General features: G+C 35.3%; 2 protein-coding genes across 2 annotated transcripts in view; both read right to left on the bottom strand.

Annotated features, from left to right (window-relative positions):
• Positions 1–205: 205 nt before the first annotated feature.
• On the bottom strand, positions 206–4302 carry LOC100368205 (UDP-glucuronosyltransferase 2A3-like). The gene is made up of 4 exons (XM_002740031.3): positions 3490–4302; positions 2050–2269; positions 806–1025; positions 206–661 (listed from the first exon to the last, which is right to left on the bottom strand). The coding sequence occupies exons 1-4, from the start codon at positions 4300–4302 to the stop codon at positions 394–396; spliced, it is 1521 nt and encodes a 506-aa protein (XP_002740077.3). The 3' UTR covers positions 206–393.
• Positions 4303–10254: 5952 nt separating this feature from the next.
• The window catches only part of LOC100368350 (inactive serine/threonine-protein kinase ULK4-like), a 31929-nt gene continuing 26881 nt past the window's right edge, over positions 10255–15302 (bottom strand). Inside the window, exons 24-27 of the mRNA XM_006823168.3 lie at positions 15050–15216; positions 13190–13288; positions 12223–12405; positions 10255–11381 (exon numbers count right to left, since the gene is read on the bottom strand). Coding sequence (XP_006823231.1) covers positions 11223–11381; positions 12223–12405; positions 13190–13288; positions 15050–15216 — 608 coding nt within the window. The 3' untranslated portion in view covers positions 10255–11222. The remainder of the gene's footprint in view (positions 11382–12222; positions 12406–13189; positions 13289–15049; positions 15217–15302) is intronic.

Raw genomic sequence — 15302 nt, 5'->3', positions numbered from 1 at the left:
TGAGCTAATAACAGAGCGGTGTACTGAAAATAATAACTATGACAACTTCTCAATTCAAGAATAATATTGGCATTTACGTGCTCCCAGGCACATATACAACTACCATATGTACTTATAATTCATATTTCAAAAAACAATTGCAACGTTTTTACACAGTCATGTTGGTTTCATTGAAATCCTATAGTAATATGTAGGTTCGGTCCAGTGAAAAAAATCAACTAATTTTATTCAGTAATTCATAATTCAAAAAGTCAATTACATTAATGTACTATTTTATAAAATAAAGGAAATACATATATTGAGTCAAAATGAAATCGTCGTGGACCTGCGGCCAATGCAACTTATTTATATGTTGATTATAATTATTGCTTAGTTATGAAGGGTTATGAAAAATTATTTGTATTTCGTAGTATTTGTCACACTTCTTTTTAACACGACCACAAACCAGCGTAATGACCAGAATATAATACAAATGGTCCCAGCTATCACGGTCAGTACATCAAGCAAGTAATACTCGATAACAGAAAGTTGTTTTTCGTGAAATGTCAAGTGAGTAACACCATGTTGTAATACATGTTCAATCCAGAAAACTGCGGTATCTGTTGCATTCATTGGGACATCTTTCACGATGGCCGATAATTGCTTGGCTTTCTCGCTGTATCTGGAAAAAATAGGTTATGAATCAATGTCAATTTACTTAATCTATACGCTTGGATCTCTGTACATTAAACATCGTGGAAACATTCTATTCCAAAGCTTTTGTACAATACAACATATACAATACTACGTACTCATTATTACTTACTTCTTATTCGATAACACTTCCACCATGGCTTCGTACAAGTTCTCATTATTCAGTGACTTCATTTTGACATATGAACCAACTCCTTTAGATATAATTTTAGCAGCGGTATCGTATTGATCAAACATTAGTGGAATGCATACCATTGGAACTCCATGATATATAGCTTCACGATAACTGCTAGTTCCGCCATGAGTTAAAAATAAACGGGTTTTTGGATGACCTGAGGAATTTAATTCAGAATTGTACACTAAACTTATTTGACACTAAACTTAATGTGCAATTTAAAGATTTGCTGGTCTCTGGCGTCCTTGGTATTGTGTTGGAATACTGGTTTGGATTTAAATCATACACTATCACCATCACCGTCTTGTGATAACCACAGTTCAATGTAATCAGAATTTTCAAATATTTCAATTAAAGTGGTAGTACAATATGTACATACGAGGGGCGTTCAATAAGTAATGCCCCTGACCAATTTCCCATAGCAGAAGATTAATGAAACTTGGCACAGTTATTAGTCTTTCTCTACATAAGAACCACCCAGTTATGCATTTTTCCCATCGTTTGATGCAGCTCTGGATACCTTTTTTGTAGAACATCCCCGGTTGACCCTCAAACCTCGTCGTAACTTCAGAAATCAAGGCTGCATCATTTGGGAAACGCTTTCCTTTCAAAAACAACTTCATGTCTGTGAAGAGCTGAAAGTCGGAAGGTGCAAGGTCAGGGGCGTAAGGGGGATGGGAGAGGATTTCATAGCCACACGCCCGTGCTTCTGATCTTGGTATATGCGAGTTGTGGACCGGGGCGTTGTCCTGCAGGAGGAGGATAACTTTGCTGATCTTGCCCCGCCTCTTTATTTTGATAGCTTCTTTTAATTTCATCAAACGTGAAGCGTAATAAGCTCCTGTAATTGTGGTACCCTTAGCTAGGAAACATGTCATCACTACTTCGTTCTGGTCCCAGATGACTGTGAGCCTGACCTTGCCAGTGGAGTGCTGCACTCTTGCCTTATTTTGGAGGTGGTGAGTCTAAATCAGACAACTAGAAGTGAGTCGGGGCATTACTTATTGAACGCCCCTTGTACAAGAGGAACTTTTCAGTGATTATCACACAACAAAACTGAATACAATGGATGATTGTCATATTACATTGAAACACACAAATATACCACCGCCTTTACTCATTTTACTCATGTATACAACTTGAATAAAGAGTCAAATGTCTAGTTCATCATTTCAACTCACCTAGAATATCATTTTGGTTAACCCATTTAACAATCTTAATGTTGTCACTGAAAACTGGAGGAGTTGGTCCACTGTAACTGAATACTATTTTGAGGGGAAATCTGGCAAGTGTCGAGAGTATTATGTCGAGTGTTTGAATTGGAACAAATCTTATACATGTGCCAAGTGATACAACTATGACGCCCTCATTGCCCGAGCTGTGCATGAATTCTTCCAATTCCTAGAACACAATTAAATAGATTCCATTGTATATTATTATTGGTTTGTACCACGATAAACACACACAGATTAATTTGCATGCCTTACATCGTATAAATGATAAATCGAAGATAAATACATATAACTTTTATTTTTACAAATGAAAAATAATCATTCATTTTAAAGTCCCATAAATAAAAGAGATGCAACCATACCTACCCAAATAAATAAATGAATACGGTTATTTTATGCTGATCGCCCACTTACAAATACAAAGCGTCGTTATTTAGCATCATACTCAATAAAGATTTTAAGATAAAAGTACGCCATCACAAAATGTGCGTATTTTTGTAAATAGAGCTGATAACATCATTCCTTGACGTGTTCGTGTAGTCCAATGCTCATTGTGAGGTTTGAAAGCGATTTTCAATATTAAATTTCAAAATTTATCAGCAGATTTTCTCACTTTCGATGCATTGACTAATCTGTTAAATATTGATAGATAGCTCACAGCTAGAGGATATTGATGTGGATTTTAACGGATTCTTCACTACTGCCTGAACAAACCTACTGAAAGTTCGATTTCATCTCTCTTTTCCAGAAGAAATTAAAACGCAGTGAGTAACGCATATAAATTTGATTGTTCAGGATTACTTCAAAGTTGAGTTGCTGTTGTTTTCTCGAATTGTTACCGGCTCTTCGCTAGGCGTTCTACGTTACTCAGTAGCGCGGGCAGAGCCCATAGAAATACGTGGTACAGTGGTGCGCGTCTTAGCAACGTCTTAGCAACGTCTTGTGACGTATTTCCACATTATGTCAACACAGGTGGCGCTATTGGGTTGGTTGCGGCGATATGTCTCTATGTGTGTCGATGCTAACGTCAATGCCAATATTGAGAAAATTAGACCGTTGACCTCCCAATTTATATGCATTTTAATGTTAATAAAAAAAGACATTGTAATGAGTGTTGTGCGTTATCTTGATTTATCAACTCATTAAAGATTAAATCTTGCTAAAAGTTGGGAGAGAATGTGTTTAAACAAGAAAAATACTTGGATAATGGTGGCGGATGTATATTTAGCTTTCAGGTGCTAGTTATGCGTCATAAAACACGCTGAATAGCGCCACCTGTGTTGACACAATGGCAACAATTTCATATCCTCAATGTATCGAATTAGTATTTCGTTAAAACCTGCTAACATTTCACATGAATCATTAATATAATCATGTAGTCGTACTTACTGAAGGCAGTCCGTTTGCTGGTCTGGTAGTCAGCAGTCCAATTGGGACCACATTAGGGATTAAGGGGTGAACGTAGTCGATAGTGAAGTCTTTAACTAGAAGATGCAGAGATGCCTGCTGAAAGGAATATATCCCTGGAGTAATATTGTGTTTGTGGTACAGTCTCAAAAAAGCCATATTAATATCTTTGTATGATGGTAGTAGCAATGAAGCTAATGTGTTTTGAAGTCTGTCCGTAAAAGTCATTTTGTTTGTTAGCATCATGGTTGTTTCTTCAATAGGATAGTACGACAGAGGAGCAGTAATATCAGTTGCGTATCCAACGTCTTTTATTGTATGTAACAGTACATACGGAATACCCATATACTTCAGTAACATCGCGCAACAGTGACAAACAGCATCTGTGACTGCAATGTCGTAAGGTTTTAATGTGTCACGAAGATGCTTCTTGTGTTGGAGTACTGCATCACATTGCGCTGCATTTGTTCCAACCATCTTCTCAAAAGCTTCACCATAGGTCAGTTTATTGTCAAAAAAATGAGGGAGAATGTCTTCATTTTCGTAATTTATAATCACTGGTTCCAAAGTTGGAACACCCAATTCAGTATACAGGTGAATGAATTTATCTGAAGAGACTGTTAGTACATCAACAGAGTGACCATGCCTGATTAGAGCTTCGCCTACATAAGCTATATTTTGCGTATGGCTTCCGGCAGCATGCATACCATAGATGAGTATATTTGCGCAATGAACCACATGGAAACCAAGAATCAATACATATAAAACAGCCAATAAAATCTTATGTTTCCCCATTCTCTCAAATGGCTTTATATTCTTGGTATACTGCACAGAAAACACAAAGGAAAAGGTGATATTATCAGTGAGACGAACGCTTTCCATCAAAGCTCGGAACTGGCTGAGCTGTAAAGCATTGCACCAATTTATAAATAACACTATTGTGTAAATATATTTTAGCATTCAGATATAACAGTGTTGATTCCCTTGTATTTAGTTGAAAATCTACGATTTTCTATATTCCTTTTCCGTCAGAAAATGATACAACACAACACGGATAATTTTCAATGAAATAAGACATGATGAATGACCATACTGATAGAATTTGTTAAACCTGTGAGCCAAAATCTGGTTTAATGCATTCCAGCCTATCAGTTTTAAGTGGTCGCATTTGTTTAGTCGAACATTATTAATCTTGCATTCGTCATTCAGATGTTACTCACCCATCAAATTTAGTGAATCCTTGTATATGAAGAACAGTATATACTGCTTACTATCAGTCTGCAATATGACTAATATCTATATTCATGCATCACCGAGTATTGTTACGGGCTTTCTGACAAACTATATATAGTACACTATCTAATTTGCATACATTACACTGTAAACGGTGCGACAAATGACTATGTAGCTTACTTCTTCACAACGTGGAAGCGTAGTCGTGGGTTATAGAAACACTCTCGAACAAAGTGTATGTGAATTATGTTATCAGAGTTGCCGTTACATCGGCGCATACATTTATTATACATTGGTTTGGAAGCGCACACGCGTTAAGGTTAAATTGCTTACTGTGTGCAAGCTTATTAAAGGATACATCGTATCCTTGAGTGTTCATTGCTGATCACATGAGAAAAAAAATACAACAAAACACGAATGATTGCCAATGAAACAAGACATGATGAATGATTTTATCCACCATGTTGATAGGTTTGATTGAAGCAGACAGCTAAAACCTGGTCTAATGCATTCCGTTCTATCAATTTCAAATCAAATTTGTTTTGTCGACTATAATTAGTTCTGTATTCAGATGCTACTCACCGTGTACTCATCGGGTTTTGTTAATCTTCTTTTATGACGAACAGTAAATGCTTATTATCAGAAATGCAATTTCATAAGCACAATATTATATTTGCACGCATAACCGATTTGTGTTTATCTAAATATAGGCTTGCTATATCACTTGCTTATGGTTCCAATTCTGCGAATGTCAATGACTTTCAACATAGTGTCAATTATTCTACTCCTAAACTAAGGTGGGACACCAAGGGAAAACCAAAGTATTATAATAATATTAATTTACAACACGTTGAGGGGATGTGCCATGATTTTCATGATAATATTAGGCAGGGAAATGTAAGTAAAGCTGCAAATAATTTAGTTGATATTATATATGCTTGTAACACACATATGATGCACAAACCTAATTATGTTGGCAGGTCATATTTTAACTCCTGGTTTGACAAGGAATGTTGTACTACTAAAAGAGAAGTAAATCAAGCATTGAATCGTTTCAGAAATTGTAGAAGTCAGGCTACCTTAGACTATTATTTGCAGTCTAAATACTCATACAGGCAACTAGTTCGTGATAAGAAAAATAATTATCAAAGAAAAAAACGTGATGAATTTTTAAAAATGGCGATACAACCTAATTCAAAACAATTTTGGAAGAGTTTGAAATCTAATAGGCCCAATGTGCCAGACAGTATATCAGAGGTTGAATGGTTTAACTATTTTAATGATTTATTTAACCCTCTAACCTTGATGGAGGACGAAAATCAAAAAGAGTTTTTCGCATCAATCAAAAACTACATGGATGATTTAGAAGATAATGCGGTGTTAAATAACGAATTAAATGTTTCTGAATTTGATGGGCCTATTTCTTTGGATGAAATTAGGGAAAATTTAAGTAAATTAAAGACAAATAAAGCCCCAGGACCAGATGGTATACCCACAGAATTTTGGAAAAATGCTCCCATAGAAATCCATGAAATGTTATTTATTTTATACAACAAGGTATTTGACCAGGGAATCTTTCCTGATGAATGGGGTAGGGGATTAATATCGCCTGTATACAAGAAGGGAAATAAGGATGACCCCGGTAATTATAGGAGTATTATGTTATTAAACGTCATAAGTAAAATTTATACAAGTATATTAAGTAATAGGTTAAATACCTGGTTAAAACATTATAATGAAATTGTAGAAGAACAAAGTGGTTTCCAGAAACATAGAAGCACATTAGATAATGTTTTCATTTTACGTACTCTTGTGGAAAAATATGTCTTTCAGTTAAAAGGTCGTTTCTATTGTGCATTTGTGGACTATGAGAAGGCCTTCGACAGGGTACATCATTGCTCATTGTTTTACAAATTATCGAAGACCGGTCTCAAAGGCAAATTATTTAATTCCTTATATTCAATGTACCAGCATGTAAAGGCAGCAGTGAAAACTCCCTGGGGGGTAACTAACTACTTTAATATTAGTATGGGTTTGCAACAGGGCTCTGTGATTTCACCTCTTTTATTTTGTTTCTACATTAATGATCTTCATGGGGCTTTTCAACGAGGTCATGAAAGTGTAGTTTACCTGTGTGCTTTGAAATTGTGTTACCTATTGTATGCAGATGACCTGGCTCTGTTTAGTAGTACACCCATTCGTTTACAACGATTATTGAATAATTTGGCAGACTATTGTTCAAAGTGGAGACTTACAGTGAACCTTAAGAAAACTAAAATTATTGTTTTTCGGAAAGGGGGTCGTTTAAAAAACAGTGAAAAATGGTTTTGGAAGGGTAAAAGCATTGAAACTGTTTCAAAATATAATTATTTGGGGGTTATACTTTCCAGTTCTGGAAAGTGGTACCAGGCACAAAAATATGTTTCTCAACAGGCCAGTAAAGCACTTTTTTGTTTGGAAAAAAAGATACAGAATTTGGGTGGTGTGCCGCCTGATGTTGCTTTTCGTATATTTGATTGTAAAATCCTCCCAATTCTCCTCTACGGTAGTGCTATTTGGGGCACTCATTCTGATATTAATGATGTGGAGAGAGTACACAATAAATTTTGCAAATTTTTACTAAGTGTTAGTTTGGTTGCCACTAATTCCGCTGTTAGGGGAGAGTTGGGTCGGCATTATCTTAGAGTGTATGTAAATGTTGAAATTATTCGTTTTTGGTTAAAACTAATACGTGATGTTTCTCCACATATTTTAAAAGAATCGTATAAATTTCAACTTAATATGGCAGGAGCAGGTGCTATTTGCTGGGCTTTGACAGTTAAAAATCTTCTCTATAAATATGGTTTTGGACATATTTGGATTGACCAATATGTAAGTAACTCTATTGCATTCCTGGAACTATTTAAACAGAGGTGCTTTGATATTTCCAGACAAGATTGGAGCTCTGAAATTAATAGAAGTCTCAAACTAGTAACTTATTGTAAGGTGAAACATGAATTAACATGTGAGAAATATCTTACAAATATTGGTCAGTCTTATGCAATATATAGAAATGCTTTATGTAGATTAAGGATCTCGTCCCATGTACTACAAATTGAAAAGGGTAGGGCCAGTGGTACTCCACGTAACCAGAGGTTGTGTCCTTTTGGCTGTAATGTAATTGAGGACGAATACCACTTTACATTAGTTTGTCCCAAATACAGCTCCCTAAGGTTGAAGTTTATTGCACAGTATTACTTCTCCCCACCTACAGAGATAAAGTTTATTTCATTATTTCAGAATCAAACCCCATATATACAATTAAACCTTGGTAAATTTATATTTTATAGTTTTCAAGTACGTCAGCTTATGCTTGAAGAGAACACTTAATTATGCAAATGTTATGTATTATGATTTTATATTTGTTTTTCTTTACTTGTTTCTGCGACCATTCCAATCTAATTTATTATGTATTTTTTTGTATCTGTACATAAGGCCAATGGCCACAGTACGAAATAAAGATATATATATAAAAAAATATAGGCTTGCTGACTAAATATAGTATAACATGTTATGTGAATACAGTGCGCTGTAAACGGTGTAACTGTGCTATTAAATTATTGTAAACGTTACCAAATAGTCGTGGATGATAGAAACACTCTCAAACAAAGTGTGTTTTTATATTCTATTCATACTAAGTGCTTCGCTCTTCCAATCAGAATTGCCGACGCATTCTACTACGTTATATTCTACTATGCAGCGGTTTTACAACGAACACACATGACTGCATTTTGTTTACAGTTGATTAAATTTTTCACTATGTGGAAGTTTGTTTAGGGATGCACCGTGTCACTAAACAAAACATAATCAAGCATTAGATTAGAGGTTTGAACATAGGAGTTTTCTTCAGTGTGCGCTTTTCGATAACATCAAGATATACTGCATGCCATGTCACAGAGTGCTTAGCCATTTTCGAGCTCAGCAAAAAAGTGCATTTGTTCTTGGCACTAATAATTGTCAACACTATAGTGGGCTTTGTAAGGTTATTCAGCGATGTTGCTAATTGTGGTATCAAAGTTTTCCTGTGCAGGGAGTACATTTGTAGGTACATGGACCTCAGAGCGCGAGTAATAATAGACGTCATTTAGTATGTATTGAGTGCATTCGCGCATTAGGTTATCTGATTGAGAATTGTGTGGGTTTCATATCCATATGGCAGTCATGCTTCTGTAGGTTTGAGTTTAGGGGAGCAATCTTTAACCGGGTGGCTCGCTTGGATAAAAAAACATGGGCTGGCCTTAGATGATGAAAATTGTTGGTCTTTGCAATCTGTTGCGTAGACAACGTGCTTTAATGGGCAAAAAATCTGAGTCCCACATTAGATGACTTCTCTCCAGACCAGTTAAGATTTTGCAGTGAAATTGTCTGACCTCCTGCCATGTGTAAATTTCTGCAAAAAATAGCAGTTGTAAGATGTGATTGGCTCTGGGTTTCCTGTGATGACATGGCACTTTGTTGAAAATTATGAATAATTCACCCATCGCAGCTCTATTGCGCTGAACATATAAACATATGAAACTTGATCGCTTGATCTTTCTTTGCTTATTTTTAGGATGGGACATTTTATAATGGAGATTTATACCTGCATAGAATTGATCTTTGCCTGTGAAGTACTCCACTTCACCTGAGCTGGTGATTTCTAAATCACTTGTGCTTGAATCAATGTTCAACTTTTTTTATTTTTTTTACCTGCTTTTTAGTGTCCTTATCACATCTTAGATCACCCAAAGTGAAATTCCCGTCTTCGTTTTTGATTCCTGCTGCTTTTTTCAATTTCTGCATTCAGCTTTATTTCTTTTTGTTTCAATCTGTAGCATAGCATGTTGATTATTGTCTGAATCGGAAGATTCTGCTTCCCAACTACTTATTAGTTTCCAAGTCTGGGAAAGATTTGGTATTTTGGTCATGAGTGTCACATGACTTTTTGCGTTTTGCTTGCAATTTCTTCATGAACGTTCAATGTATTGCGTGAGTGGAACGTGAAAAATCTTGCAAAATCATTTTAGACGTTGAGACATTGGAGAATAATTAATGTTGTATAAAATGTGACGATAGTGGCTGGCATCCCATCATAGGGAAAATGTTATGGCTGCTCTATCAGCAGGGCTGAATATAACACCATTATAGTGTGAAAGTGATACATATAGAGATTATTCTGTTTTGATAGACTTTTTGTAATTATTTAGTGGTCAAACAATTATTTGAAGTAAAGTGTTTTCATGACAAACGCAGCTTTCACTATTCCTGGGAGAAAGGTGTAACCTGTCACAAATGGTCATACACTATCCTGTTTGTGTGTGTGTGAGGATAGGACAGTGATGCCTACAGCCTCTTCAGCTTCGGGTTTGAATTTCTATATATTATAAGTCAATAACATAATCAAATAGTGGTAGTGACTGGCTAGTCAGAAATTACCAGTTCCTCTGTCAGTTACCACCTGTTCACATCATAGACAAGATTCAACAAAAAAAAAGGTTTTACTGCATAGCATAATGTTTATCATAATTAAGTCTGATGTTTTCATTTGCAAAAATATATACACAAAATAAACTTGAAGGCAATAAATATCTCTTCTGGTTGCGAGATAACATGAAACATCATAGCTTAATGCAGCCAGTTCACATAACACAGGCAAGTGGTGATCAACATTTTCATTTTGAGATTAGAACTTTCTAATATTATACATTATAAAAACAAATACGATGTGTATTTTACAGAAGCTGTGTGGGCAATAGCTGAGCAAAACATGCAAAATACAATATAGTGAATGTAAACATTTTACATGAAACACAGCATCAAAATAGAATAAAAGGCAATTATCATATTATATTTTACCAATGAAAAAAAAAATTGTCAACTGTGAATAAGGGATGCATTATTAACCTCAACGGGGTAGGTAAACAAATTAAACAACACTTGCTTGCTACTACAGAAATATAATTATCATGAGGGACAGAAGATGATGACACCAAAACAATAGTTGAAATACACAGCAAATCAAGTTCCAATTATGTATGTTAAATTTTGATGCCGCTCTTTCAATGGGTAATGATATAACAACTGGTAGTGCAATGATGTGACGTGATTGGTTGAGCAGCAGCCACCTGCGTTTGTACACTGAGATGAGTAACATTATGTGATTGGCTTATTTGTGCTTAACTTGTGTGCTAGTGCTCAAATGTTGGTTGCTTGTATAGATCAATATAACTCTCAAACCATGCGACAACATTCACATTGATAGTCTACATTAATTCTATAATTCAAAAATATACATCATTACTGTTGACATTCTCCATTAGGAAAATAAAAAGAATCCAATTGGGGTGTAGCTGTGACCTTATAAACTAACACTTTTAGTTCTAAGGAAGTCTGTTTTTCCTGTTTTGATTCACTGTAATTGATCATCACACCTTTTAAATATCGGTTCTGATGCAATGTTAAGGTTACATCTTGATACCAACTAACTTCAAAATGTCCGCAGCCAGAGAAGAGACAGCAACATCAGCATGGGAACTAGCTGTCTGTGCTAAGGTTTTGATAGTGTCTATCAGCACATGGCCTTTCTCCTTCAACATTGTGGCGTTGTGTTTATCAGCAGTCACCTGCAAAATAAATAGTTTGGAAACTGCTCAGATGTAAACCACTGACAAGAAAGAAAAGACCATAACCACTTCCAGGGCTCCAGGGTTCAATATCAATTTTCAAAACTTTTTTTATCAAGTTTCATTACATTTAGTTCTAGTGGGTTTTGCATATTATATATATATATTCATTAGATCTACTTAGATGAATACAAAAACAAGCTATTTCCAGACTTTCCAAACATTCCAAAAATAGAACCAAATCAGCTGAATAAACAGTTTACATCATTTTCTATGATAACATAAACCATATACTGTATTTGCTCAATGAGAAGTGCTTCTGCATTGGAAAAGTGCTTTTATTATATTGCTGGATCATTAAGATATAACTTATTTTGACCATATAAGTACATCAGTCATGTATATACATGCACAACTACCATAGATAGAGTAAATTAATACAGTGGTCTGAAATGGGAAAAAGGTAATGCATCACCTATTGGACAAGACGTATGATCAGTTTAGCCAAAGTCCAAATGCAACACTTGAATACAACCTGAATCTTTCTTTACAAAACACTGTTTCTTCCCGTTCATAGGCCATCAGTGGAGGTTTTCAGCAGAGAATGTGTTAGGTCACGATTTATCCATTAACTAATGCTACTGTTACTAGGGGGTGGTTATATGTTTAACTTATGCAGGAACAGCATTAACTATATATTGCCATTAAGATAAGACAACTGCACTAATATTTGTGTGAGAAGATTACTGAGCTATCTAAGTGTCATTGAAGGCAGATTTGTAACTTCTGAAAAGTAAACTAGAAAAGAAAATTAAGTATCAGCAAATGATGAGTCACTTACAGCTCTTTTGATGACTCGGAGAAGTAGTTTCTGTTTCTTGGTGTCAAACTTAGGCAAGGCATGAGATAAACACTCCATGCTATCTACAGTCATAATATCATTGTGTTCACCACCAAACAACTGAGCCATCAGTGACAAGGCATTGCAGGCATGGCTTTGGATTTCACTATCTTCATGACAAAGCTGTATTAATAGAAAAAATATTCAAAGTAGAACAGTGGCTCCAGTGTGATATTGTGCTGTTCATGATTATGATATGTCGAAGCAACTATGGAAAGTTGTTTAGTGCATACAAATTAATACAACAACATGCACAGACCATGGAGATATGTTCAATCTTAAATGCATTACTCTGTTGTGCATTTTAAATGAACTGTCATGAACCCTAGGATAGTTTACTACTGAACAGAAACGTTGCAATATAATTTCAAAGACAAAACACTATTCTAGTTGTTGATAACTATGTTTTTTTGTTTGAATCAAATGGCCTCATGCATATTTATGAAGTAATGATACCATAACTCAAATTAATGCAATTCATCGTTTTTTTTTCAAATCATTTGAAGTGCCAATTCCTTTCCTTGAGTATTACAGACACTGAGCACCATTCAAATTCCAATTACAGTATATGTTTTGACATTCCTTCATATAATTTGATCCCTTGCAATCAAGATCAAAGTTAAACTCAACATGGGTTCTGTGTGAATACAGAATATAAGTAATGATCGATGTTATAAACATATCTGAAGAATCAAACTCCATAACAGTGGGGGAAGATGACACAGACAAGGTCCTAAAAACTTATCATATCTGCGCACATTATCCAACGGTACTTCTGCTGCCATTTTGGAGATTTTGTTTACAAAGACATATGATAAACAGACACCACAGTTGACTGTTGACCTGATTTTGATTTTAACTTGACCTATCTTGACCTGATCTGACCTCAACAAAAAAGTAATCTTACCAAATGCACAAGTTGACTGGTGAGCTCAACAAATGGCTTATTAGTCAGTAACAAACTTTCCGCTCCTTGTGTATCAGCCTCACCCCCTCCTTTTTTTGTCTGCAAGAAAAAAAAATAGTCTCCTTTCATTATCCCTATATAGTAGATATAATGTATACCATAAATTGCACTCTGAAATTACTCCCATATTTAAATTGCAGTTTTGGTACTTTAATGTGAAATATTGTTTGCCACAAATATATATACCGTACTTCCCCGAGTATAAGCCCAGGGGCCTGAGCATGTAAAATCGGGAAAATTAGGGGGTGGGCTTATACTCGAGGACCACCTCAGAAAAGATAATTTTTTGAGGGGTTTAAAATTGTAACCATCTTCCAAACCACGAAAAATCCAAATAACATTTTTCGTTCACAGCGCCGGCCTCGGAGAAATATTACGTCTTTTTGATTTTGACGACACTTTTTAAAATGAAGAAACAAACATGTTCATAAAAATACACAGGTTTTATTACAATACGGTTTACATACCGTCGGAATTTACGGTGCAAAAATGGGTAGGGTCTGTGGGAAAACAGTCGAAAGCAAAACTTTATTGTTAATATCTTCGTTGTGGAATATTTTCGATCTTACGCAAACTCTCGATACAATGAAATTTCCACCATGGTGTTTTTCATCATGATTTGACCTGAACAACTTCCTTTGACCTAACAGGTCACGTCTTTCGTTAACCAATCAAAATGCTGTGTCGTACAGACGAAGTTTTTTGATTATTGACGAAGTCATTTTTTCAACGCAATGCGGAAGTGAATTCCGCGATGTTAAAATGCAATCTGATTTCGACAAAAAACGGTGATTTTTCCCTAAAGCTGTTGATACTCAATTTTCAAAAGGTAAACTGAGGGTGGAGGATGTATTTAAACTTTTCACGGTCGCCAACAAGTCATGTCAAAGAATAGTTTGCTCGTTCACATCCAATTCACGATAGTCTCAATGTACACGATTATTCGGAAAAGTAAAACGATGTTCAATGACCAGGTTTCACGACTTGACGATCATATGTTTGATGTTTCTAAAACTACTACTCAAAAGAAATATGGATTGCTTCAGTATTGCAACATCACAGGGCTCATCTTGAGTAAATAACAGAATAGAAAAGGTCCGAACCATAGATATATATATATATATATATATGAATTGCGGATAATGTGGTTTGTAGGAACACTAATAAGCATGCTAATAAAATTCGAACAAACAATCAAATAGTAGACCAAAACATTCCTTAATCATCAGATAATTATTGAAAATTATTGAAATTGTTTCCCAAATTAAGACTATAAAATATGTCACCTGGTAGTCTTGAAACAGACCCCCAATAAAGCTAAAGAAATTATCCAAACGTGCAACATAAATTTTGCTACAAATGCTGAATAGATGTTTTTTTAATATAAATATTTTGAAACACAATTTATAAATTTGACAACTTGAGCAATTACTGTTACAACATTTACTGTTATGCTATACCCCCTATTCCTTCTATAGGACAGTCTCAAAACAACATTCATTGAGGCGGGGCTTGTCACAGATAAATAATTGTAACACTTTGAAGCCATGCAATCTTGAATTTGAATAGAAGGAAATGAGCATCTGGACAATAGTTGCACATATCATTAAAATGTTACTGAAAATGTGAAGAAAATGTTTGACAATGGAGACTTGACAAATTTAGTTGGCACCAGGTACCCGTACCAAGCGGTGAAGAATTAACAGTAATTCCCACTTATAGCCATTTCATTGGTCTACAGGGGGACATACACTAGCTGTGTTGTTCATACACTGTGGTGTACAATTGCTAACATTTTACCTGTAATACAAGTCTGACGATATTGGAGACATGCTTGAGGACAGCAAGTAATAAATCAAGTAGTGTTGTCAGCAGCGCTGTCACAGCTCGGTTGTCAGTTTTATCATCCAGGTCGATATACAGTTTATGTGCCTGGGAAAATACATTGCAGAGATGGTCCACCAAACCTGGATAGAAAATTATGAATTAAACTTATTAATGCAGTTATATTTATTTGCATACATCATATTCACTAAATTTAAACCATGTATAT

The sequence above is a fragment of the Saccoglossus kowalevskii genome, chromosome 22 (assembly GCF_978046115.1).
Source record: "Saccoglossus kowalevskii chromosome 22, keSacKowa6.1, whole genome shotgun sequence".
In the NCBI taxonomy this organism is placed as follows: Eukaryota; Metazoa; Hemichordata; class Enteropneusta; family Harrimaniidae; genus Saccoglossus; species Saccoglossus kowalevskii.
This window is presented reverse-complemented; position numbering and strand designations above follow the sequence as displayed.

Bases quoted from the DNA above. Each gene is read 5' to 3' on its own strand.
- LOC100368205 (XM_002740031.3), bottom strand. From the start codon at position 4,302: ATGGGGAAACATAAGATTTTATTGGCTGTTTTATATGTATTGATTCTT. The intron at 1,026-2,049 runs GTGAGTTGAAAT...TAAATTCCTCAG, and splicing joins TAACCAAAATGATATTCTAG to GTCATCCAAAAACCCGTTTA. The intron at 662-805 runs GTAAGTAATAAT...TATTTTTTCCAG, and splicing joins GAAGTGTTATCGAATAAGAA to ATACAGCGAGAAAGCCAAGC.